The sequence below is a fragment of the Bison bison genome, unplaced genomic scaffold, assembly GCF_000754665.1.
Source record: "Bison bison bison isolate TAMUID 2011002044 unplaced genomic scaffold, Bison_UMD1.0 scf7180017864466, whole genome shotgun sequence".
Lineage (NCBI taxonomy): Eukaryota > Metazoa > Chordata > Mammalia > Artiodactyla > Bovidae > Bison > Bison bison.
In genome coordinates this window covers 8,905,416-8,931,301 of record NW_011495027.1, presented here as the reverse complement: position 1 = coordinate 8,931,301, position 25,886 = coordinate 8,905,416, and the positions used below count along the sequence as shown (strand labels likewise).

The 25,886-nt window shown below is 33.9% G+C and overlaps 1 protein-coding gene across 30 annotated transcripts in view; it reads left to right on the top strand.

The window, feature by feature from the left end:
• Positions 1–23,037, top strand: part of ZNF644 (zinc finger protein 644) — a 99,867-nt gene extending 76,830 nt beyond the window's left edge. For 20 of the 30 annotated variants that reach the window (XM_010860403.1, XM_010860407.1, XM_010860386.1 and 17 more), the window contains 4 exons: positions 253–3,290; positions 3,472–4,077; positions 20,444–20,546; positions 21,337–23,037. In XM_010860403.1, the coding sequence (XP_010858705.1) occupies positions 253–3,290; positions 3,472–4,077; positions 20,444–20,546; positions 21,337–21,529 (3,940 nt within the window). In that variant the 3' untranslated portion in view covers positions 21,530–23,037. Of the gene's footprint in view, positions 1–252; positions 3,291–3,471; positions 4,078–5,965; positions 9,296–20,443; positions 20,547–21,336 lie in introns of those variants that run through there. The other 10 variants (XM_010860415.1, XM_010860416.1, XM_010860409.1 and 7 more) reach the window with 2 other exon arrangements.
• Positions 23,038–25,886: the final 2,849 nt, after the last annotated feature.

Below are 25,886 nucleotides of genomic sequence, written 5' to 3'. Positions count from 1 at the left end.
TGCTTTGCTCTACACATTTTGTATATATACAGTTTGGGGGGTGTTGTTGCCTAATTCAAAGGAAAAATTAACCTCTGCAACACTAAAAATCTTGCAGTTTCTTCAAGTGTTTCTTCATTCTTGAAAAATTATTAGGGTCTTAATATAATGAGTAGAATTAAGCGACTAAAAACGTGTACTTTCAACTCTCCATGCGTTCTAAGGATAATCTTTCTTTCATGCAAATCTAAAATTTTTTTTTCCATTTTCTAGACTAAATGTGTTAAATGGGCTTACCAACAATATGGATGATTTGAAGATAAACACCGATGTTACTGGTGCTAAAGAAGAACTCCTAGATGACAACAGTTTTATATCAGACAAAGAGAGTGGAGTTCATAAACCAAAAGATTGTCAAGCATCATTTCAGAAAAACAATACATTCACTTTGCCTGAAGAACTGTCAAAGGACAAATCTGAAAAAGCCTTAAGTGGAGGCCAGTCTACTCTGTTTATACATGCTGGTGCTCCTACTGTTTCTAGTGAAAACTTTATTTTGCCTAAGGGAGCTGCTGTTAATGGACCAGTTTCACACTCCTCCTTAACTAAGACTTCCAATATGAATAAAGGCAGTGTTTCGTTAACCACTGGACAGCCTGTGGATCAGCCAACAACAGAATCTTGTTCAGGTTTGAAGGTGGCAGCCGATCTTCAGCTGTCTACACCACAGAAAGCAAGTCAACATCAAGTTTTATTTTTATTATCAGATGTAGCACATGCTAAGAATCCAACCCATTCCATTAAAAAACTACCTACCTCTGCTTCAATTGGTTGTGACATTCAGAATTCAGTAGGGAGTGGTATAAAGTCAGATAGCACTTTAATAAATCAAGTAGAGGTGGGTGAGGATAGTGAAGATTTATTAGTAAAAAATGATTGTGTCAGTACATTAACAGGAATTTCCTCAGGTACAGATGAATTTAGGTCAGACAATGATACAAACTGGGATCCCCAAAAAGAGTTCATTCAATTTCTTATAACTAATGACGACACAGTAGATAAAGCTCCAGTTCACTCTAAAGTAGGTCTGGAAAAAAAGAGAAAGCGAAAAATGGATGTAAGCAAGATAACTCGTTATACCGAAGATTGCTTTAGTGATTCTAACTGTGTACCCAATAAGTCAAAAATGCTAGAAGTAGACTTTATGGAACAGAATGAAGATGTGCAAGCAATAGACTCACGGACATATGCATTATCACAAGTGAAACCTGAATCAGCTGATGAAGACTTGGAATCCGTGGATACTTTTCAACATCTAATTTTTAACTCAGATAAGTGTGGAGAAGACAGTTCACCTGTTCATACTAGCACTTTTCTTTCAAATACCTTAAAAAAGAAATGTGAAGAAAGTGATTCCGAGTCACCCGTTACTTTCAGCACCGAAGAGCCATCATTCTACCCCTGTACAAAGTGCAATGTGAATTTTAGGGAGAAAAAGCATCTCCACAGGCATATGATGTATCATTTAGATGGGAATAGTCACTTTCGTCATCTTAATGTCCCAAGGCCATATGCTTGTAGAGAATGTGGACGGACATTTCGAGATCGTAACTCACTGCTAAAGCATATGATTATTCACCAAGAAAGAAGACAGAAATTGATGGAGGAAATACGTGAATTGAAAGAACTTCAGGATGAAGGAAGAAGTGCACGATTACAATGCCCTCAGTGTGTGTTTGGTACCAATTGCCCTAAAACATTTGTGCAACATGCTAAAACCCATGAAAAAGATAAAAGGTACTACTGCTGTGAAGAGTGTAACTTTATGGCAGTGACAGAAAATGAGCTGGAATGCCATCGAGGAATTGCCCATGGAGCAGTGGTAAAATGCCCTATTGTCAGTTCTGATGTAGTCCAGAGAAAAACACACAAAAAAGCATTCATGAAAGACCCCATTATAGGATCATCCAAAAAATCGGCTACCTATATATGTAAGATGTGTCCTTTTACTACTTCAGTCAAGAGTATTTTTAAAAAACACATGGAGTACTTGCATTCATCATCATGCATTGATTCATTTGGCAGTCCTCTTGGGCTTGATAAAAGAAAAAGTGACATAATTGAAGAACCTATAGATACTGATAGTCCTAAACCATTAACTAAACAACAGTCAACAACATTTCCAAAGAACTCTGCTTTAAAACAAGATGTAAAGCGAACATTTGGATCATCCTCACAATCAAGTAATTTTTCAAAATTCCATAAACGGCCACACAGAATACAAAAGGCTCGGAAAAGCATTGCCCAGTCAGGTGTAAATGTGTGCAGTCAAAACAGTTCTCCTCACAAGACTGTTATGATTAAAAGCAGCATTGACCAAAAACCTAAGTATTTCCATCAGACAGCAAAAGAAAAATCTAATGCCAAGGCAAATAGCAACTATTTATATAGACATAAATATGAAAACTACAGAATGATCAAAAAATCAGGTGAATCATATCCTCTGCATTTCAAAAAAGAGGAAGCTAGTTCATTAAATTCTTTACATCTGTTTTCATCAAGTAATTCTCACAACAATAGTTTTATTTCAGACCCTCATAACTCTGACACCAAAAGGCCAGAAGGCTTCAAAGACCACAGGCGTGTAGCTGTAAAGAGAGTAGTTAAGGAATCTAAGAAGGAAAGTTCTGTTGGAGGAGAAGACTTGGATAGCTATCCAGATTTCTTGCATAAGATGACCGTTGTTGTTTTGCAAAAACTTAATTCTACCGAAAAGAAAGATAGCTATGAAACAGAAGATGAAAGTTCCTGGGACAATGTTGAGCTAGGTGACTACACTACACAGACTATAGAAGATGAAACCTATCATGATATTAATCAAGAACATGTAAACATATTCCCTCTATTTAAAAGCAAGGTGGAAGGTCAACAGTCTGGGGAAAATGCTACACTTAGTTATGATCAGAATGATGGCTTTTATTTTGAATATTATGAAGATGGTGGAACCAATAACTTTTTGCATGAGATTCATGATCCTCAGCATTTAGAAAATGCAGAAACTGCATTGTCAAAGCATAGTTCTGTTTTTCACTGGACTGATTTGTCTCTCGAGAAGAAATCGTGTCCTTACTGCCCAGCAACATTTGAAACAGGTGTTGGGTTGTCAAATCATGTCAGGGGACATCTTCACAGAGCAGGATTAAGCTATGAAGCCCGCCATGTTGTATCACCAGAACAAATAGCCACAAGTGACAAAATGCAGCATTTCAAAAGAACTGGCACAGGAACACCTATTAAGCGAGTTAGAAAAGGTAAGTTTTCACGTGGATAATTTGGGCTAGTATGTCCATATTCGAATTCAAAGGATTTGAAGGTTTTGCTCAAATTTGACCTTCATTAGAATCACATAATTTCGTATTTCAGAGTTAATTTGTTTTGAGGAGTTCAATTTATAAAAAAATTCTGATATTACTCTTAAAAATTTTTTTTTAGCTATAGAGAAGTCTGAAACCACTTCTGAACACACTTGTCAGCTCTGTGGTGGTTGGTTTGATACTAAAATTGGATTATCAAATCATGTTAGAGGCCACCTGAAAAGACTTGGAAAGACCAAGTGGGATGCTCACAAATCTCCAATCTGTGTTCTGAATGAGATGATGCAAAATGAAGAAAAATATGAAAAAATCTTAAAGGCATTGAACAGTCGTCGTATTATTCCTCGACCATTTGTAGCTCAAAAACTTGCATCGAGTGATGACTTTCTATCTCAAAATGTTATACCTCTTGAAGCATACCGTAATGGCCTAAAGACTGAAGCTTTATCAGTGTCTGCATCAGAGGAAGAAGGGCTGAATTTCTTAAATGAATATGATGAAACTAAACCAGAACTGCCCGGTGGAAAAAAGAATCAGTCTCTTACACTCATAGAACTGCTTAAAAATAAAAGGATGGGAGAAGAAAAGAATTCTTCTGTTTCTCCTCAAAAGATCCATAATCAAACTGCAAGAAAGAGGTTTGTTCAGAAATGTGTTCTTCCACTAAATGAAGATAGTCCACTGATGTATCAGCCACAAAAAATGGACTTCACTATGCACTCAGGTAAGAGGACATTTATGACTATCTTACATAACTTAAACACAATTATGTTTACCTTAGTGGAACATGTATATAAAATACTTTCTCAGAATCCTTTATTTAAGCTGCTTTTTTGCAGAACAGAGATTGGTTACACTGTTATTTCTAGATAAATCATCAGTTGATGTTCATCAGCATTGGAGTCTCTGTGCCTCATTTCTTGGTCACAGTGCAAGGTGAGAACAAAAGCAAAAACAAAAAACTGATCAATAAAAATAAAATTTGTCATGGACGGGTGATGGTTCTTTGGATGGGAGGTTGACATTGTTCAGAAGCATAGTGTTACTGAAAAGGCTGTCATATTTTTGCCAGTGCTCCAGAGTGATTTTTGTTTTCAAGATTGTAGTTGTCCAGGTTTTCCTCCTGCGTAGGTCAAACAAACAGAATGGATTGGTGTTTGTCGTGTGTTGCCATTAACCCAAAGAAACTTCCTCCCTCTCTAATTCCTCCTTGTATTGTGAGATAGTTTGGTTTTGGAGGACTGTTGGGAGTATAAAACATTTATTTGGGATTTTAGATTTTAACAACACGTTCTATTTGAACAGAACAGATGGTTTAACCTAATGGTTGTGCACCCATAGTTTTTCCTTTTCAAAGGAATATTTTGTATGAGTTGGCAAATGATGTGGCAGATAAAGTTGCCAAGCTTTATTTGGTATTGCTAAGTCTGGTTTTAGACTAGAGAAATGTTGTGTCTGTATAGGTTTCTTTTGGATGTTAAGGATGCTGAAGATGAGTTTAGATGATACCATAATTTTAGCCCTAGGTTGAAGGTAAAAGTAACTTGTCAGTGAATTAATAATGAATAAAATTACTATAATGTTGATTTGTTTACTTTGGGCAGACATTGGGATATTCTAAATATTTGTAATGCAGATTTGATTTGAGGAAAGATTGTCTTGAATCGTAAGTGGTCTGAAAAACAATTTATCTTGTATGGGCTTCTGGTTAATAGGGGTCTTTCTTTTGTACAAAGAGAGTCTTTCAAAGCTAATATTTCAACATTTTTCAGAGGGATAAAATGTAAGCAAGATGCGGCAGTTATGTTGGCCAAGGTGTAGTACACTTCAGAGAGGGGAAAGTGTATCTGTGGCTATCACAATATTTGTTGAAAAAAACCAGTTGAAATGTGTTGGGAGCGTGAGGGCTGTCTGAGAAGATAGGAGTTTCTTATTGCTTCAACATGTTTTCTTTACTGTGATGACTGAGATGTTAGCTTGTTGATCATTTATTTAGCACAAAGATTTTAGGAAAAAACTTCAGATCATTAACTTTCATTATTGATTGCGCATTCAGAGTAATGAACATAAAATGCCCTGAATAAAATGTTGTGTCTAACAGCTGTTCAGTGGTGTGTTTTACCACCTTTTCTCCCAGCCTTCATCAGAAAGCCTAATTTAGTATTGAGCCTTTTACGGTTTTGTGGGTAAAACACTTTAATTACCACTTTGTCAACTAGACTTTTTAATTTTTTTTTTTTATTGATAATGTTGTAAACTTTGAAACTTCTCAACAGAACTGTGCAATTCAAATCACAGGATTGTATTTTAGGTTTAGGAAATGATCTGCGTAACACAGAAATCTGCAAGAAAGTGATAATAGGTATTAAATCCAAAGATACTCAGGGGTTCAAGACAACTCCTCTTCTCCCTTTCCAAAAGAGCATGGGTTGCCTCTAAATACTAACTACAAACTAATAATAGTTAACTTAATTTCCCCTCCATATCTTAAGCTAATTCATTGAACGTTTTTTAAAACCATCTTTATTGTGGTACTTTTCTTCACGCTTTTACCTAAGAAAATTTCACTTTTTGAAGTGAGAACTGGATTATAGTTTTCTTTTGAATGATAGGTATGCCTGTGAAGCTTAGAACATGTGTGCATTGCAATACGACGTTTACAAGTGCTGTTAGCCTGTCCAACCACTTACGCGCTTATGCACGAAAGAAGAGTGCTGGACTTTTGACTGGTACAGGTATGTTTGAACAGATAACACAGCAAGTCTGTTTGATACAATACACTTTTTTTTCCCTCACCAGACTGGTGCTAGTTCAGATGATATTTATAGCTTTCTTTTGTAAGCAGCAGTTGAGTCTGAACACACATTAAATTTCAGCAACTTGTAAACTATTGGATATAATTTTAATTAATTTATTTTTTTTCATTTAGCTCTTATTGGCTTGATTTGAGGAAAAAGTAACCCAATAGAGGTGTGGAAACTTTTGAGTCTACATTCTTTTTATTGATTTTTAAATTATAATATTTTTACATTTATTTTTGTTAGTAGATTCTAGTAAGACACCTCTCTTTGGTAAAAAAGAATTCTAGCTTAGGGAAATGCTTTATTTGGCAAGGATATTATAGTGAAATTTCAGATACGTAGCTAGATTAGAAAAATAAGCAAACGAACAAGTCTTCATTAATCTATAGATCAACTTTTTGAAGGGGCTAGCCTTAATAATGGCCTGTGTTTATGACTGAATAAATTTTTCATTTAATGCCCCTAAGCTATATTTAGCATTAATAAATATAGCTATGCACATAAATGTTACCATGCACATTTCTGTGTTATTTTTGGTTGGTTAGCCCAACCTTGCAGATACCTTTTCATATGGCTAGCTTGTGAAAATTTTATTAGCTTACTCATATGTAATACTGCTTCTTAAATCCTATGGAATGCCTTGCTCATTTTGTTTGTAGCCTTTAAAGCAACCTTGCTTTAGCAAACTCCATCTCTCTGACATCTTAAAATACTCTCTTTTCTAAATAGATCTACATAAATCCTTTTGCCTAAAAATCTCTTTCCAGGCTTTTTCTCTTGCTCTTTTAGATCACTGCCTTCTGCTTTCTTCTAGTTGTTTATCCAGCTTTTTTTATTCTTCCTCATGTCTTCCTATGGCTTACATTCAGTATGTTCTTGCCACCAAAGAAGCACTTGTAGTCACACTAGTGTCTTTCTTCTGCTTCTTTGCTTTATCCTGACTTAATATATCACTGACTTGGGGTGACTACTGACCATTTATATTAAAAGGAGGGAAGTAGAGTGAGCTTTACTTTACTGGATTAGTCCTCATACTGTGACATTTTAGTTACTTCTAGCTTCATCAGTCTTGAAAGGTGATTGCAGACATTAGAGGCAGGGGACAGTAAAAATAAGAGGCTGTAGAAGCAGGAAATCATTATTGTTATCATAGCCACTAATTTATATTGAACACTTCTATGCATTAGACAGTATGCTGCATGCAACTTACATGCATAACATTTAATCTTCACAACCACCATTTTAGTTGTACGTGTTATAATGATCTGTATTTTATAGGAAACTAGAGATTTAGAGAACTTAAGCAAGTTGTCCAAAACTTATGCGGCTGATAGCAGACTTGAAATTTCAATCAAGGCTGTGTTATCCCGAGGTCTTTGTTTTTAATCACTGTTACTTACCATGTACAGAGTGACAGCAATGGAAAATCCTAAAAGTGAAGTTGGGTTCAAGGTGAGGAGTATTCTGGTGAAGAGTCTAATTAGAAGGAGCAGGGAGAGTAGTTCCCTGATGGCCTAGTGGTTAGGAATCTGGGCTTTACTGCCATGACTCAGGTTCAGTTCTTGGTTGAAGAACTGAGATCCTGCAAGCTGCATAGTGTGATCAAGAAAGAAAGGAAAAAAAAAAGAGAGAACATGCAATCTAATACAGGCCTATCCCAAGAAATGAGTTAGGCCTGCATTAGATTTCAGATGACTTTAGAAAATGTTCCATTCTGACTGTTTGGGCACATTACATAAATATTCACGGGGCGTGGAGGTCGGGGGGAGTCTCTCCAGTCTAGATTTTGTAGTCCATTAAAAAATGCCTTTATCTCATCTGAAAATCCTTCAGAACATAGTATTAATTGCTAATAAATAACTGATCATAACCTTCCATTGACCGAGGGTGCATTCTCATGAACACTTTATCATCTAAAAAATTTCATTAGTTGGGAAAAAATACAAGATGAATGGGGATACATTTTTGTGGGCATCAGGAAAGGGGATGCTATGTTTAAATGTTATTAAATACTAACCAAAATATCCATCAGAAGTGTTAAAAATATAAAAGTGTGTATTAGGCAGTCCAAGGGCAAAGAGAAGGGAAATGAAAAGATGAAGGAAGGTGGTATTTTCCACAGCCCCCATCCACTCTTAAAAAATATAAAAATCCCATGGTCCCTTGGAAATTCTGAAACATTTCCCCTGCTTTTAAAAATCTTGACCAGTAGAGCTACATAGAAGATATTTTTGCTGCTTATTCATGCCAATAAGAAGTTTTTATCAGCTTTATTACTGTTTTTTGTGTTCTAAGTGGAGAATTCTGTATTATATTTATAAACTCCACATACTTATTCTCTTCTTCCATATCAGTTTCACTGGTATAAAATAATGGTCCCAGCCTATTATCCTGAGGGTTCCGCTGAGTAAGTAAGGCATTCATCAATTTATATAAGTAAAAGGCATTATTTTTTAAGAATACGTAGATGCTGTTTTGAGGAATAAACTACAGAATCAATTTTTTTTAATTTACCTTAATCCAGGTATATCACAAAATTGAAACAACATAAAGGGAAAATAAGTAGAACTGAAACCTCTGTTCTCCTAGTCCAAGCAGATTTGATTGATGTGTATTTTTAATTATGTGGCCTACTTTGGAAGAAAAACCATAGATCCTTGATGAAATGATCAAGGCATGCTTTGATTCCTTTAGTAGAATAAACTCCCAAGCCTTCTTAGAAGCCACCAGCTCCTGGCCTTGTCTCTGGGAACTGGTGGCTTTTTGAGAAAGAGAAATATTCCAACTATCCTGAAGAGAATGAAAAGGATGCTCCTCTGTTTCTCAAAAATTTATTTACTGATGACTCAAATACTTCTAATGTGATAGTTCTTTATTCTTTTGGGGAGGTGGTTATTGACATTTTTGAGACTTCACTCTGACCCCCATCCCAGAAACATGTATTTTATCATCCATAGATAAAATATTTTCTATATGTAGGCTTTATATATAGATGATAACCATTGAAGGTTTTCATCCATGGGCCCTTCCTCTGGTAAAAACTAAGAAAGAGGAGATGCTAACTAAAAATGAAGTGCAAAGAATACAGAACTGGGGGAATCTGGAGCCCTAAGAAGTCTTTGTGTGTGTGTGTGTGTGTGTGTGTGTGTAAAACAGTTACAAGATGCCAGAATTATGTAACACCAAACTCATTTCAATGATCACAGATATAAATCCTAATTTAAGTAAAAGGAAATAATGAAGAAGGTAGGAAAGTTTGGAAATTAAGGACATGAAAGAAGTAGGCATACTAGGAACAGAGTTCAGTTGTCAAAAAGGAGTAAACTTCACAGATTTAAATTTTGCCCAGAACTGACCTAGTTTATCATCCATTGGGCAGGTTCAAATAAATTGTTAATGATTTCCATGTGCCTTCAGTTGTGAATAATCATTCATGAAGCTGTTTTACTGTTTTTTAGTGGATTTTTGTCTAAAGAGGTTATTTCTAAAGGGTTACTTTATATCCTGCTGCTGCTGCTAAGTCGCTTCAGTCGTGTCTGACTCTGTGCAACCCCATAGATGGCAGCCCACCAGGCTCCCCCATCCCTGGGATTCTCCAGGCAAGAACACTGGAGTGGGTTGCCATTTCCTTCTCCAATACATGAAAGTGAAAAGTGAAAGTGAAGTCGCTCAGTCGTGTCCGACTCTAGCGACCCCATGAACTGCAGCCTACCAGGCTCCTCCGCCCATGGGATTTTCCAGGCAAGAGTACTGGAGTGGGTAAATTCAAGATATACTTCTTATTCAGTAATTTTTTCCAGTTAATATAGACTATACTATTATTGGTAGACTTCTTTTTCAGGTTTTGTTCTCTATAGATTGTTCTACATGTCCATACAGATTTTTTTCCTGGTTGATTTTTTGTATAGTCTAATAAGAACATTATTAATTTTCATTAAAAATTAGAAATTTCATGCAATTTATTTTAAATGGTTTTGGACTTTTTTACTTTATTGGCTTTTGTGTTTAATAATCTTTTAATTAGTTAAATGGTATCTTTTTTATATTGGCAGTATTTGAAACGGTATATTTACTAAGCTACTAACAGTGACTGAGTAATAGTGCCTCTTTCACTCATAAGTGTACTGGATTGCACAATAAATTATAGGGTCACTCTGGTTATTAAAATTTTTAATATTTGAAATTATTCAAGATAAAGTGAATTGTGTCAACTTAATCTGTATTTGGAAGTAAAAAATTTTTGAGGTCAAAGTAAAAGTGAATTTTTGACAGATAAAGAAAGGAAAATAATTGGAGTTCAGGTAGAGAGAATGTTGTGAAAGGAAATATATCTAAGATGAATGCATGTTTGTATGATGCTTTTCTGTGGTAACAGCAATCTGTCATCTCCTAAAAAGAAGAAAACACAACAGTGATACTCAGTATTTTTATTGGAATTCCATTTTACATCTTGACCCTATATATTCATACATATATACATTCATACATATATATACTTGTTCACTCATTCACTCACCTGAATTGAGTTTGATGTACTCTGATATTTTCTGTTGTATTCTTTCTCATTAAAAATTAATACTGGTCATGACCCAGTGAATTGATTTCTACCCAGTGAGAAGCCAGTACCCACAGACTGAAAACACTTCTCTTAAGTGTCTCGTTTAGAAACTAATACTGATTAGAATCAACAATAATAGTAGTTTGGAAATCATAACACTCCTCTGTGGCAGCAAGTGAATTTTCTTTACTCATATTCAAATGTTTATCTGTAGATCATGTTTTTTAATCAACTTCTCACCTTTAGCATTTAAAGTATTAATAAATTGGGAATTTCTAGATACTTAAAATTAATGCAAGAAAAATAGTTTTACATATGCAGATATTTGGGAGGAAAGCTTCATTTCATTATCTTCAGAATACTTCCCATGATAACATTGTGAAAATAAAGCATGATCGTTGCTGTTCTACAACAACAGACTCATCATTATAATTAAAGAATCACTTTTCCAATGAGGAAAAAAATAACTTGAATTTATACTCAGTCCTTTCAGTCAACACCACTAATGTAATGTATCTACATTCTTTTTTAGTAAAGTCATTTTTATTATTCATGCCATCCACTTTTAAGCAAACCAGTGGGTCGTATGTTACTTCATGTTCTGTAGGAGTTCAAGTTCTTTAGTCTAGGCCTCCTTTCAAGGGGAGCTGGGAATTAAATTGGGTTTGTTTTTCCTTGATGCCTTTACTGTTTGTTTCATTGTTAGATAGAGCCTCAAAAAGAAAGAAAAAGAAAAAAAGAAAAGATAGTTCATGCTGGTATATAATGTTTAATATGGGTAAGAAAAATCAGCAGTCATATTCATTCAATAAAAATTTTAGTCATTAACTTTTGTACCAGGACTGTGCTAGCTCTGAAGCTATAAAGAACTTGGACTCCAACTGCAGAAACATAATGATGGTGATCTGGTAGGACAAGGACAAATTACACTGTTACAGAAGGCTTTGTGAGGTTTCAGCTAGACCCTGAGTGTGAAGGCTGAGTAGATTGAGGAAGAAGAGATGAAGTGTAGGACATTCCAGGTAAAGAGAACAACATAGTATGGGATAAAGGGATGGAATTTGGAATTCAGGAGTTTTTCTTTTGGGAGAATTAGTTATAGGTGTTTGGGAAGATGATAATGCCAGAAAGGTGGGGTTTGATACTTTGAGTGCTTGCTAAAAATGTTAAGAAGTCACTGAAGAATATTTTAAATAAGGAAATGACATGTTCCAATTTCTGTTTTAAAAAAAGTGTTCCTCATGACACTGAAAGATGGATTTCTGTAATTTCCTGGCTATAATTTATCTCTGCGGTACTACTCTTCATTAAGGGTATATATCTGTATATTTGTCTGCACAGTAATGTATGATTTATTTAGGATTAGCCACATAGTGAATTGTTCAAGTTGAGAAAATTTTCTAGGTAATGGAAGACTAGTGTCAAAGTTGATTTCATCCTAACCACTTTGCGATGGTGGTGTTTCTAAACGGTTATTCTTATTTCGGCCTGAGTATAATTTAATTATTTGAGTATTTAGAATCACCTTAATGGATGCTAATTGTTCCATAGGCCAGCAAAAATTGGGCTATTTGCCCACAATGCAAAAAGGTGATTGGCTGATTTATTCACTAACTCAATTAACATTTTCTTAAAGGTGGTTTGTGTATTATGCTAAGTACTAAAGAGATAAATTGGATGTTACAGTATGGTATAAGTAAAACACATGTTAAGTGCCAAGTTATAAGTGTACATGAAATACTTGAGGAAGTTCAGATGAAGAAGTTCCTTTCAGCTAGACTAGAGCCAAGCAGGGCTTTTGGAAATTGCATCTGATTTGGACCTTGAAAGATTGTTAACTGAAACGGAAATGGGAGTTGGGGAAGGGAAGGAGCATACCTGCAAAGAAACAACTTGGAACTGTGTGAGATGTTTATTTAAAATACCCAGAAACAGGTATTTTAAATAAACATACAGAAAATAAACAGAAATAAACAGAAAAAGGGAATAGAGTTGGACAGGTAAAGGATAATATAGAATGCTAACCCATAGTGTTGGAATTAGTTTTGTTGAGCAGCCAGTAAAGACTTTTTTAAACGAATTTGTGTGAAACTTTTAAAACTCCTTTTTAAATAAAAATTAAAGGATTTGGTGGGGAAGTGGAGAAATTGTAGATGAGTTCATTTTAAGAGTCCTGATTCAGGATAATGGCAGTTGGAAAGTAAAGGAGAAATAAAAATGCATGGATAAGATTGTGGAATTTAATTAAGTAGAACTTGGCAGATTATTTAGAGTTAGAAGAGTAAGAGGAAAGATGGAGATGGCTCAGAGTTGTAAGCTTTGTTATTGAGAAGATGGTTATACCAGTACAGTTAATGAATCTGCTACTGGGGAGTTCGGTAAGAGAAGGATAACCTTCATTCTCTGGCCATCATTTATCTAGTAACACATCATTATCTAGCTGTCTACTGTTAACAAAGCAAACAATCACACTTAACTGAACCAGTACATTTGTTTTTAGGAGAATGGAGCCTAAGAGTTTTGTATTATTATAGCATAAAATGGGAGCCTGGAGGGCTGCTGTCTGTGGGGTTGCACAGAGTCGGACACGACTGAAGTGACTTAGCAGCAGCAGCATAAAATATTTCTGTTTTATGATGCCTGCTTTTTTACTGGTCATAGGTTATACAGTTTAGGAACTCTGTTTGACTGATAATCTTTTTTGACCAATATCTTGTTTTTCATAAAAGTCCTAACTAGTCTTCTAGCATTCCTGTCAGTTCTGTGGCTTACTCATTTTCTGAGTTTTGATTTTTCTTAACAGTTGATTTAATCTGGATCTGACAGTTTTTATGTTTGAATTTTTAAACTTGTCTGATATCTTTATAACCTCAGTTCTCATGTTATGTTTGCTATGATTTCTATTCTAACATAAATCTCTTGAATGCTGTTTATAATATGAATATGGATTAAAATGTAGTAGATTTTATAATAACACTGTATGTTCCTGGCCAGACGTAAACTGTAGATAAATCTACTTTAAGTGGTTTTATGGAAATAGTAAAATAATACACAGATTTTCTCTTTTGGAGGTTAGAGCAAGAGGATGGCTTGTTGAGACTGGTGGTCCCTCACTAAAGTAAGAAGTGGAAAAGTGAGGTTTACTGTTTCTTTGTTGTGTCTGGAGTTTGAGGAATAAGGTTAATTCTTGTGTCCAGCAGTGTGTTTAATTGTGGCCTTAGCTAGAAGTTAGTTAAACTAGAAATTACCTAGTCAACACTGTGTTTGATAATAGTTTAGATTTTGGCTGGAGTGTAAAAAATACTTCAAAATGATAAAAAGCTAAAAGATCTATTGAGATTGTGGATTTGTGACATTTAGATTTACTATTATAATTATTCTGAGCTCTATTTGAACATGATTATAGTAAAGATAATTTAACAAAGTTTTAAATAAGGTCATTTCCTTACTTAACTCATTTTTACAGGAACAATCACTTAATTAATTCCAATAAATATGAAATGATAATTTGGAAATACTGACACTTTTAGAGACCAGGGAATGGGATTGTATTCAGGTGATTCTAAACGTGATTTAGAACAGATTTGTCATTATCTATTTTAATGTCTATTCCAATTTTAGGTATGTCTTAGTCTTAGATAAGAGATTGATATTAAGTGCCTATTGTGTTTAGTAAAACAGCATGCAAATCCAACCTACCTTAAGGAGAAATTTTAAGGTTTTTTTCTTATCTTTTACCACAGAGAGGTAAAATATATTTGCTTTCCTGTTTACTCTTAACTAAACAATAAACAATTTGTACCTGGGGTATTATTAGCTTTTAGCTTTTTGCAACCTAGAAAGAACCCACTCCAGGACTCTTGCCTGGAAAATCACATGGACAGGGGAGCCTGGTAGGCTGCAGTCCATGGGGTCGCAAACAGTCGGACACGACTGAGCAACTTCACTTTCACTGTTCACTTTCATGCATTGGAGAAGGAAATGACAACCCCCTCCAGTGTTCTGGCCTGGAGAATCCCAGGGACAGGGGAGCCTGGTGGGCTGCCGTCTATGGGGTCGCACAGAGTCGGACACAACTGAGGTGACTTAGCAGCAAGACTAGTCTGCCTGCAATTTCTGTCTATAAAAATGTGTGATAAAGTTTCATATTTATGTTTACTTTCCCCTTTGCACTGATAATACTCAAATATTATTTTACTAGTCATTCCCTCTACTTTGAAATAGCAGAGGTTTCTAGATACTGAATATATGTACTTTTTCTCGTCCCAAGTAGATAACTTCTCTGAACCAAGCACATAAGGCTGTTGCTACCATTAATATTAATACAGCCTCGTACTTTGTAGGGCAAACTCAAGCCACCTGAATCCTCTAGACTGATACTAAGCCATAAACTTGAAGGAAAGGAAATCAGTTTTTCAAATATTTTTCACTTCATCCTCTTCCAAGTAAAATGTTAAATTGTGTAGTACCTAATTAACTTTGCCATAATTGCTCTGTGATCCTAGGTTAGTTACTGTTTTTCATTATTGAGAATGGAAACTTTAAAAATTAATGGAAGTAACTTAGGGCACTAAAAATAAATCCAGTTTTAGAGTGAAAATATCAAGGGAGAATGATGGTGAAAATATACTTCTGAGGTTGCTAGTTGTGAATTATATATGTTTAATTCCAGTTGGAAGGGGAACATTGCTTTCATAACAATGAACTACTTAAGCTGCTTTATATGTACATTTTGGGAATAATGACTGGTTTGTTTATGGCACTGGTTTATTTATGGTTTGTTTTTGGTAGGTAGGACCAAAGAGTTGCTGTTGGGAGTAGGGACGTCCTTTCCATTTTTAATGGGCTACAGAGAGTGGGATTTAACAGTTTTTTCTCTTAATAGGTATTTTTTTTTTTTTTATGGGCCAAGAGATCAAGAGGTGGAACTGAGGTTAGCCTTTCTCATTTGGGGTAGTTGCTACTCAGGATCTAGAACTGGCTACATAATTTGCAAGATACAGTACAAAATGAAATTATAGTACTTCATGTTCAGAAATTATTAGGAATATCAAGACTGTAACAACAGAGCATTAAACCATGTTTGGGATGCTATGTGACTGCACAAGTTGTACACCCACGAAGTCTGTCTTATAAGTACTTTTTGCAAAGAGAAAAGTATACACTGAAAAAAAACAATTTAGGTTCTCAACAAATGATTTCCCCAAACCCACATCCTTATTTTATACAAGCTAAAATGTTTCTCTTCACCCCCTTAGTTGGGGCTGAGGGGAAGAAAATGCTGATTGCACAGTCTTTTGTGTGCTTGGGGCTTATGGGCCTTGAAGGATAATGGCAGCAACTAGAATTGAGTTTGTTTATTCATCTCACACCTCTGCGCCTCTTGGAACATATGTATTTTCTTCCCACATCACCACTGGCATTATCTCCATCATCAGCTTGTTAATGGTGCCAGGAATGTTGACTCATCTGTTCATGTCATTTTAATCCCTGCTGTTTTCCTGAATGAGCTCATAGCTACCATTGGCCTGCCCACCTTATACAGATCAACTAGATGGAGAAGAAATTTTCTCTAGAAGGGATATATGTGTGTGTGTGTGTGTGTGTGTGTGTGTGTGTGTGTGTGTATACACACACTCTAGAATGCCTCTTATTCTGGATGTGTGTAATGTGGCCCTTGTATTAGGTTTGACTTTACCCTAAATATGGCAACAATCAGGTAGGAACAAAACAGATGAAATAGGGCTTTTGACTAAATGGGTAGGGAAGGATGATAGCAGATAACAATATTTTGGTGATGAATGTTAATTTAGTTACAGTGTTAGTTCTTTACCATAGAGGCTTCAGATGTTTCTAAGAAAAAAACTTCATTCTTTGAGGTCATTTGTGTAGTGAATTAAAAAGAAAATGAAATTTACTGAAGCAATTATGTATATAATGGGCAGAAAGGTAGAAGTGGCAAAAGGACTTATGTTAGAACCCAAAGTAAATTATTTTTCTTCTGTATATAAAGCTAATCTGTGTACAAAGCTGTGTATAAAGCTGTCTCAGAAAGCAGGCTTGAATTTATCATATTGTTTATTGATTTGCTTTTCACTGATCTGGTTTAGTTCTTTAGACACAACTGTTGTAGTTTGCAGTATAGCAGTTGGATGTTCTTTTTGAGGGCTCATAGTCTGTTGTATTTCTGTCTCATTCCTATTTGTAACAGCTAGCTGTTTTACTGAAAGGTGTATTCTAAAAAATATTTATATGGCCTTACAGCTCAACTCAATTTATTCTTCTTAAAAGTAAAATATTACTACCAATAGCAGTGTGGATCCTTTATAAATCAGATAACTGCAAAGTGTTTTTTTTTTTTTTTTTTACAGTCTAATGGTTAAAATTGATCACTTCAAACATTATCTGCCACCCTAAATAGGAAGATTTGAGTGATTGGGTTTATTCATTTCTGAAGAAGCAGTTATACTCAAGGAGAAAAAAATTAAGAATTTCCAAAACTAATTTAGTATTTTTTGTAAATTTCAAGTATACAAACAATGCTAGATTTAAAATACTTTGAAAGAGAAAAACGGTATATGTCTGGTTTGGTTTTTGACAGTAACAAATAAGGGCAAATAAAATTGTAAAGAAAGCCTTTGTATTAGTATAACACTATCTATTTGGCAGATTATTCATATAAATAACTTCAATAAACTTTTAGTTTGTCAGAAATATTGATGAGCCCTTAATACTAAAACTGACTTCTGTTAGTGATGTTGTTTTAATGTTCTAATGATTTCTGGTACAGTCCAGAATGAAATGGCTTTTCCCTTGAGGTAATAAAATCTGTTTTGAGAACATTTGTGTAATTGTCTTGTTTGTACATCATCTTTTTCATTTAGTGGAACATTTTGTGTTAATCATCTTTTTAATGTAGAGATTACCATATAGATGTCCCTTTTGTGTGCATATTTATAATATGTTAAATATTCTTACATATTTTTCTAAAATTTTGGGCAGTATTGTAAGGGTGACAGTTGGATGTTGTTATTAGAAAAAAAAATGTTCCTGTTAAATGTATTCATATTTTATGTTCTAACATAAATGACATTTCAGGGGATAAGAAATTTTAAAGTGATGATGGAGATGTTAAGATAATAGAGATATTTAAGTGTAATTACCAGAGGCCTCTGGTTTTTAACATTTTAACTTTATGGACAAGTTTCCAAGGATTCTCAATACTTGTTATTCCCTAAACTTATTTAGAACTCTTAAGTACTAGAGATTCTCAATCATATGCTGACAGAGTTGTCCTACTTTCTGAAGTCATAATACCTTCAAATATTAATTACAACAAAAACTATGGTATTCTCATTTAAAATTTAGATCTGATCATTCATAAGACAGCTTAAACTTCAGAGTTTCTAGAATTCATATAATATAAAAAATCAGAAAAATTCTTGTTTCCCTCTGTTAAAGTCAAAAACATTTCTACACCTCTGAGTAAATATTTCCAGTTCCATTTTTTTAACGTATCACAGCATCTAAATGTAATTTAAATGTTTTATAACTGACTGGTAAATCATTCTTTTACATACTTCCCCATCACCCTCTCTCCCTCTCCCTCAATTTGCTTTACACACCCAACATTATGGCACTCTGTAAACAAATAAAGGATGGTTACAATATATTTTATTTGTATCTGACAGTAATTTATTTACATTTTAGAAAAAATTTGAATACAATGTGGCAATTTTGACAACACAGGAAGCTCATCAAAGATTCTGTCTGTAATCTCATGATACACCAAATGATTCCCCTGTTCCATGTAACAGAGACAGGGATTGTGTGTGGTTTACCTTATACATAGGAAAAGAGGAGCTGACATCTAGTAGCACTTAGCCCTTTTTGAGTTCCTTAAACTCTTGTGGTGTATGAATTTCTTTGAAATTCACCTAAATTCAAGTTGCTCACCAAAGCAACTACGAAGAAAAATGTGCTGATTAGAGACTATGTGTTACCTCATTCTTTCTACTGGTTGTGAAGAACCTAGTTTCTACATGCAAGCTAGACTGGCAAGTGAAGAAAAGTGTGACTGCTAGCAACATGCTCATTTAAACAAATGATGCAGAAGTGTTCTACAGGAACTATAGTATATATTACACAGTGGTAGAACAAATTTATGTTCATATGCTGTTTAAATGTCAAAGGTTAAATTACTGGGTTTTTCTTTATTTTTCGTTGCAGAAGTATTCATTCAGTTCCTACCATGTGCCAGGCTCTTGAATGAGCTAACTAATGAGAACCTTGTAAGGTTTTTCTGTTCCAGATGTTGGTTGTTTAGCTTTGAAGCAGCCATTCTTAAATACTTAACTTGAATTCCTGTAGTTCTTTACTTACTAGATTCTTCTTCTGAGGATAAACAGAGAAAGACTGTGACACCTAGATTTTTCTTTTAAAGAGGCAAGTGACAGGAAGCAAAAGACAGTGGCTTGAATGAGATTTAGGCTTCTCATGGTTTTTAATTTTCTATGTGACATTTCTTTTAGCATTGCCACTTGACTACTGTAAGAAACAGTAGTCTATTTACTGGTTTTGTAATAGTAGCATCTGTTCTTTTGGAACCTGGACTTGGAAAACTCATTTCACACAATCATTGAATATCCAGTTCCTATTCTCTCTTCCCTAGAATTTTTCCGGGGCATTTCACATGACAGGTTAACAGAAGAAAATTCATTTGGACAACTCTTCTGTTACATTTGTTTCCCTTCCCCCTTGGGCCCCTAGAGATAAATTCTTACCATCTCTTCCTGCTAATTGACCAGCAGCACCCTGGAATACTATCATCACTTTGTTCAAAGGAATGGTGTAGTTGTATTTAAAGAATAAAATGTTATGTCCCATCTGTTCCTACCTATTAAAAAAAAATCTTTTTTCTTTATTAAATTAGATTTTTTAAAATAAATGATTAAAGGAGAAGTCAAGTAACAGAAATTTCAAGAACAGTTAGCACTAGAATTTTGATGCACTTTAACATAAAAATCTCTTTTTCCCCTTTTTAATCACATTTTTAAAATAGAAAATAATGTAACAAATAGTCATCATTTAATTTGTGGTCCATTTGTTAACTTATGTGAGATAATCTGGATCTATTTTTCTAGTAAAATAGAACATATGCTTGTATATACAATACAGATTGAGTTTAAAAATGAAAGTTGAGCATTCTTTGTCCTTTCAAATGTAGGGCTAGCTTATAATTTTAAGAGCTATTGTAAAATTCAAAATGAATTGCTTTGAACTTTTTACTAAGTTTTCAAAGTATGTGAAATCTGATTAATGGAGAACTAATCAAATGCAAACTTGATGATCTTATATAAGATGTTATAGTTTTCCTGGAAGTAAGATTTAACCAGATGTTAAAATAATGTATATATGATTGTAAGAGAAAAGATTGCCATTGCTGTGGTAATTGACCACTTTAGTAATTTCAAATTATTTTAGTTTTATCCTTTCAGTTCTGATTTGGTATGGTTAAGCATTATTTGAAAAATGAGTACAAGAAGTGTATATGCTGATAATATTACTGCTATTAGAGAACCAGCTGCAAGGTAGTGCATGATTCAGGGACTACAAATGAATGCAGACATTTTCTAACTTGATTTAGATGGTCTGACCTCCCAAGAAGTATCTGTATGTATGTGTACTTAGAATATGTAAGAAATGTTAAGTCTTTTTCTTCCCCTTTTTAGCCTTAGATTGTAAGCAAAAGAAATCAAGGTCAAGATCCGGAAGCAAGAAGAAACTTTTAACATTACCTCATGGTGCTGACGAGGTTTACATTCTCCGATGCAGGTATATGCCTATATTACCTAATCTGCTCAGTTTCTTCAGATTTTGCTTTGAGACGTACTAGTTATTTTGTTTGAAATTTTTAATTTTTGACTGAAGGTGCATTCTCAAAAATCAAGTTACAAATGAACTTTCAGAGACAGACTTAAAATCTTATATGGCTCATAATATGCTGTACTTCAACAACTAATCAAGTTTTTTATATTAGCTAAGGGCCTCTATGATATTGTGATTTGTAAAAGTGGCTTTTTTTGTTGTGTTTTATTCGTGTTCTTTGTTTCCTTTAATTTGATGTTTTTCAAATTGTCTTGAGTTCCTGCTTATTGGAAGTATATTTTCTCTCCACTTGTACTTCTGAGTGTAGATATACAGACTCATTCACACCTCCTTCCATACTCATCCTCATGCAGTTTAAGGAATTCTAAATTAAAGAGTGCATTTTTTTCTTTTGAAAAAAAAAAAAGTAGTGCATTTTGGAATTAAGATGTGTAGGTGTTAAGACCTTTTAATTAATTTTCATAGTAATGTTCCCATCTCTGCAGGTATTACTAGAGTTAGTATGAATTGGCAGTTTTAATATTACATTTAATCATTTTGACCTCACAAGTATTTAGAAACTGTTGTCTAGTACTATCTTCAGTATAAAGTTTGGCCTTTGTGTTTATGAATTTTATGGGAATTGGGTTTTTTGGGAGGGGGGAATTGGTTTTAAATAAAGGGAATTGGTTATGTTAAGAGAACTGTTAAATGGAATTGGTCATGTTAAGAGAACTGTTATCAACTTCTTCTATAGGTTTTGTGGCCTAGTCTTTCGTGGACCATTGTCTGTTCAGGAAGACTGGATTAAGCACTTACAACGACACATTGTAAACGCTAATCTTCCACGGACTGGAGCTGGCATGGTGGAAGTCACATCACTACTCAAAAAGCCTGCCTCCATTACAGAAACTTCATTTTCTCTACTAATGGCAGAAGCAGCTTCATAGAACAAGAAAACCTTTTAAATAGAAAATTTGAATTGGATGTAAATTTGAAATTCTTTGTCTTTTTTTTTCAAAGCCACATTAAATTATCCATTTATAAATACTAAAGCAGGAAAATGGGGAAAAGTGAATGACAGTGACATCAGAGCAAATTGAGTACTTCAAACAGTAAGTAGTCTCTATATTTTATATAGGATGGAAGAGGTTTCTAAGGTTTACTACATTTAGTCAGTTAACTGTGTTCACTCAATGAAAGATCAATACATGTAAGCAGTTATTAATAAACTGTTGCACATGGATAAAGACAGACTAATTGGAAAATTATGTTTTCTGCAGTGTTACCAGAATCAAGGTTCTGTTTATTCCCCACAAGACTTGTATTGAAAAATAAGATATTATATTTTGTTTGTATATATTTAGTGTTTTGTATAATACCAGGAACTGCTAACTAAATTTACTCAACTTAGGGCATTAAATATCATGTACTTCATAGTTTGAGACTGTTCACTCAAATAGGGCAGAGTACTATTCTATCTAGACGTGTAAGTGTTTTTTTTAAATCACATGGAACGGTTTTTTTTTTTATACTAAAAAGTGGAGGGAGATTTGTTTAAACAAGTATTTCTAAAAGAAATATGTACATAGTCCTGGAAATTATTTGTGGTAAGGAAATATTCTTTACTCCAGTTGCATTTCTCAGACAATAAAGTGGTGCATCCATGCTACCTCCTACTTTGTCAACAAAGATGCTATTTACCCTTTACATTTTTGTATCATAATAGATTTTAAAAAAGTCTAATATTCTTTATTGCAAGACATCCTTTTGTTAACAGATTTGTTTCTTTTTAATGTTTTACCTAAAATTTGACATGCTTACAGGACAGGTTTGCCTCTTTATTTAACGTTGTAGAAATGTAATTAATAAACAATGCTCACTACACGGTTTAGAATAGGCTTTCTCATTTATAGTCTCTTCCAAATTTGATCAGTTAACAAAACTTAATACACCAATCGAAATATTTCTACATATGATGAGAATGTTTACAATTTAAATTTTAGAACTTGTTTTGGATGTGATTATATGTACGAAAATCGTGTAACACTATTGCTCATGCTAAGAACCGACTTAATGGAATTACTGAAATAAATGTGCTGTGAGGAATGGAAAATATGGTGCAGATGTCTTGGTCATGATAAATTGTGATTCTCCTTTTAAATTCCTTCCAAAAACAGATTAGTTCTTTTAATCTGAAATCAGATTCCTTTACAAATAACAGTTTTTGTATGCAAGCACCATTTCATTTTATTTCATGTAGTATGGCTAATACTATAGTTGAAACAAGGATATGCATTGATACTTTTCTTCGTATGTAAATAAAGTTAAAAGCAGTTAAAATAAGGAGTATTTTGGTAGAGTATATATACATACCTCACTGCCAGTGAAATTGCTTTCCTATGATATATCTCCTTACCAGAAAAATCTCTAAATAAAAAAAGACTTAAGAAAATTATAATGTCTGTAGTGTGAAACATTCTTACTTTTATCATTGGTAGAAATTGTCCACTTGAGGTTGTGTTTCATTTGATTTATGTTGTTTATACATAGCTGGTTACTTTATTCACACACTTGATATGTAAAATTAGGAAATTGAACTAAATGAATCATTCCCAACCAATGGTCTCCTGATCCCTGGAGTATATAGTAGATAGGAAAAAGTATTTGTATAAAATTATTTTCATTTTGCCAAAGATGTAATAGAAACTGTGTGTGTCTCTATAATGATGAGTCTAACTAAAACATCAAATTTCTTAACTTTTGACTGAAAATATACCAAGTCTGTTTTTACCAGTATTCTTGTATTAGGTTTCATTGATATAAATATATTCTATATTCAAATAGAATATATTTTTTAAATTGGAAGTCATACTACTGCATAGTAAGTAGTGTTCAGAAGTTAAGTATCTGAACACTTAATTAATTAAGTAATTAATTCAGAAATTAAGAAAAAAAGAATCCTGGCAGGAAGACTAGCAATCACCAGAGCCCCTTTCAACTCTAATTTTTATAGGTCTTTGTTTGATTTTATTAAACCAGCTGTCAAGCTATAGAAATACAAGTAGAATAGGTAGTTTGACCACAGTTTTCATAAGCAAACAGATTAAATTTTTTACATTAAACTATTTTTAAAACAATGTTTCTTCAGGATGTAAGAAAGAATTAAATTATCAAATATAGTAATTCAAATTGGAAACAGTAAGCCAGAGAGATTCCTGAAAAGTAAATTAAACAAAGAACATTTCTCATAATAAAGATACTTGGGTTACAGAAATTTTTTAATTTCTTGGGGAGCACAGTTCACCTTTCATTTGGCAACTAGAAAGTTAATGATATATTTTCGTTTGGCTTCCACTAAAAAATTATGAAATGTTGTTTTAAGTTATATGATAGACTTTCATGTTAAAGCATGTGCTACTTCAGTATTCAGTATTGCCAAATTGTCTTTTACAGTTATTTTATCATTGCCTAAGATATTTGAGCTTCTTTTTCTTTTTTTTAAATAGTATTGATTTATTTAATAGCATTAAAATGAAAAAAGTTAACCTTTCAAATTAGTATTTTCCACTATGCTTCTTTAGAATAGATTAGAACCATGGCATAGCTAATATCTCTATTTTAGATTTCAATTTAATTAGATAGATTTTTTTAAAGGACATACATATAACCTCTCAGGGACTGTACAGTTGAAACATACTGATCCAAAATATAGCTTTGATTTTTTTTTTCTTACTAAGAAAGTGTAATATCTGCTCATTTTAGAAATATTTAGAAAATGAAAAAATGAAAAATGGGTAAAAAAATTGTGGTACTACTACTCAAACACATTTATTGGATTGACCAAAAAGTTCATTTGGATTTTTCCATAAGATCTTACAGAAAGCCAGAAAACTTTTTGGTCAATCTGATACTTTTAACATCTTGTTAATGTTTCTTTCTCTTGTCTTATTGTTTCAGTGTAGTTATAAATATAATTATTATAATGTATCCACCCCAGTATCCCATTTTCCCAAGTTTATTTGAAATATAAGTGCTGCATTGTATAGACTAATCTCTGATACTTGATCTTGAGCATTTTCCACCACCAACAACCAGTTCTTTGATTCTCCAAACAATAGTTGGGTGTCCAACAGTTTAAGTCAATTCTGACATTAATTACCTGGAGTTAATGTCAGACTCCGCAGGTTAAAGGGGTCAGTCCCAAAAGACTGCCCACACTTCAGATGCCAGTCACAAATATCGGGTCACCCATACTTGAGACGACTGGCTATAAATCAAAGGTTGCCATGACTGACTCTTCAGGTTTGATAATTTGCTAGAATGGCTCACAGAACTCAGAAAAAGACTTGACATTACCAGTTTATTATAAAGAACATAACTCAGGAACAGTGAAATGGAAGAGATGCATAGGGCAAGGTATGCTAGGAAGGAAGGTGGCATGGAGCTTCTATGCACTTTCTGGGTGTACCACCCTACCAGCACCTTGATGTGTTCACCAACCCAGTAGCTCATCCCTTAGTGGGGTTATCATGGAGGTTTCATTGTTAGGCTTTATTGATTAAATAATTGGCCATTGGTGATTAACTTAGTCTCTAGCTCCTTTCCTCTCCCTGGTGGTTTCGGGAGGTGGTGGGACAGAAAACTCCAACCCTCTAATCCTCATGCCTTGGTCTTTCTGGTGACCCACTCCCATTCTGAAGCTATCTGGGGGCCCCCAGCCACCTCTCATGTCATTAGCATTTAAAAGACACTTTGATCACCCTGGAGATCTTGAGAGTTTTAGGAGATCTGTGCCAGGAACCAGGGACAAAGACCAAATATTTATTTATATCACACCAGATGCAACACTTCTATGAGACAAAAACTAGTCAACATCAATAATATTTCAAACCATGAACTATAATTAGCATTCACCCCTGGTATGGAAGGTAGCTATCCAATTTGTTTCAACAATGGGAATTTGGCGGGTGTTTTTTGAGGGCCAGTTACTGATGTTTAGTCAATAGCTCATAACTGATTTCTTGATTCTTTAGCCTATATTATAGACATAGGTACAACGTTGTTCTTTCTTGATTACTTTGATGACAAATAATTGAATATTTTTAATTGCTTAGGTAGACAACAGTAATAAGTAAAATTTAATTGATACCTCATTCTTAAATTAAGTCAGAAGTCAAGATGAACAGAGTGGTTATACTCTAATGTTACAGAGTTTTTCCTTGTTATTAAAGTTTTAGACAAAGTTTTTTACATTCTCCACATTAAAAATTTGTCATATTTCTATTCTAGTCTTGTTTTTCTGTT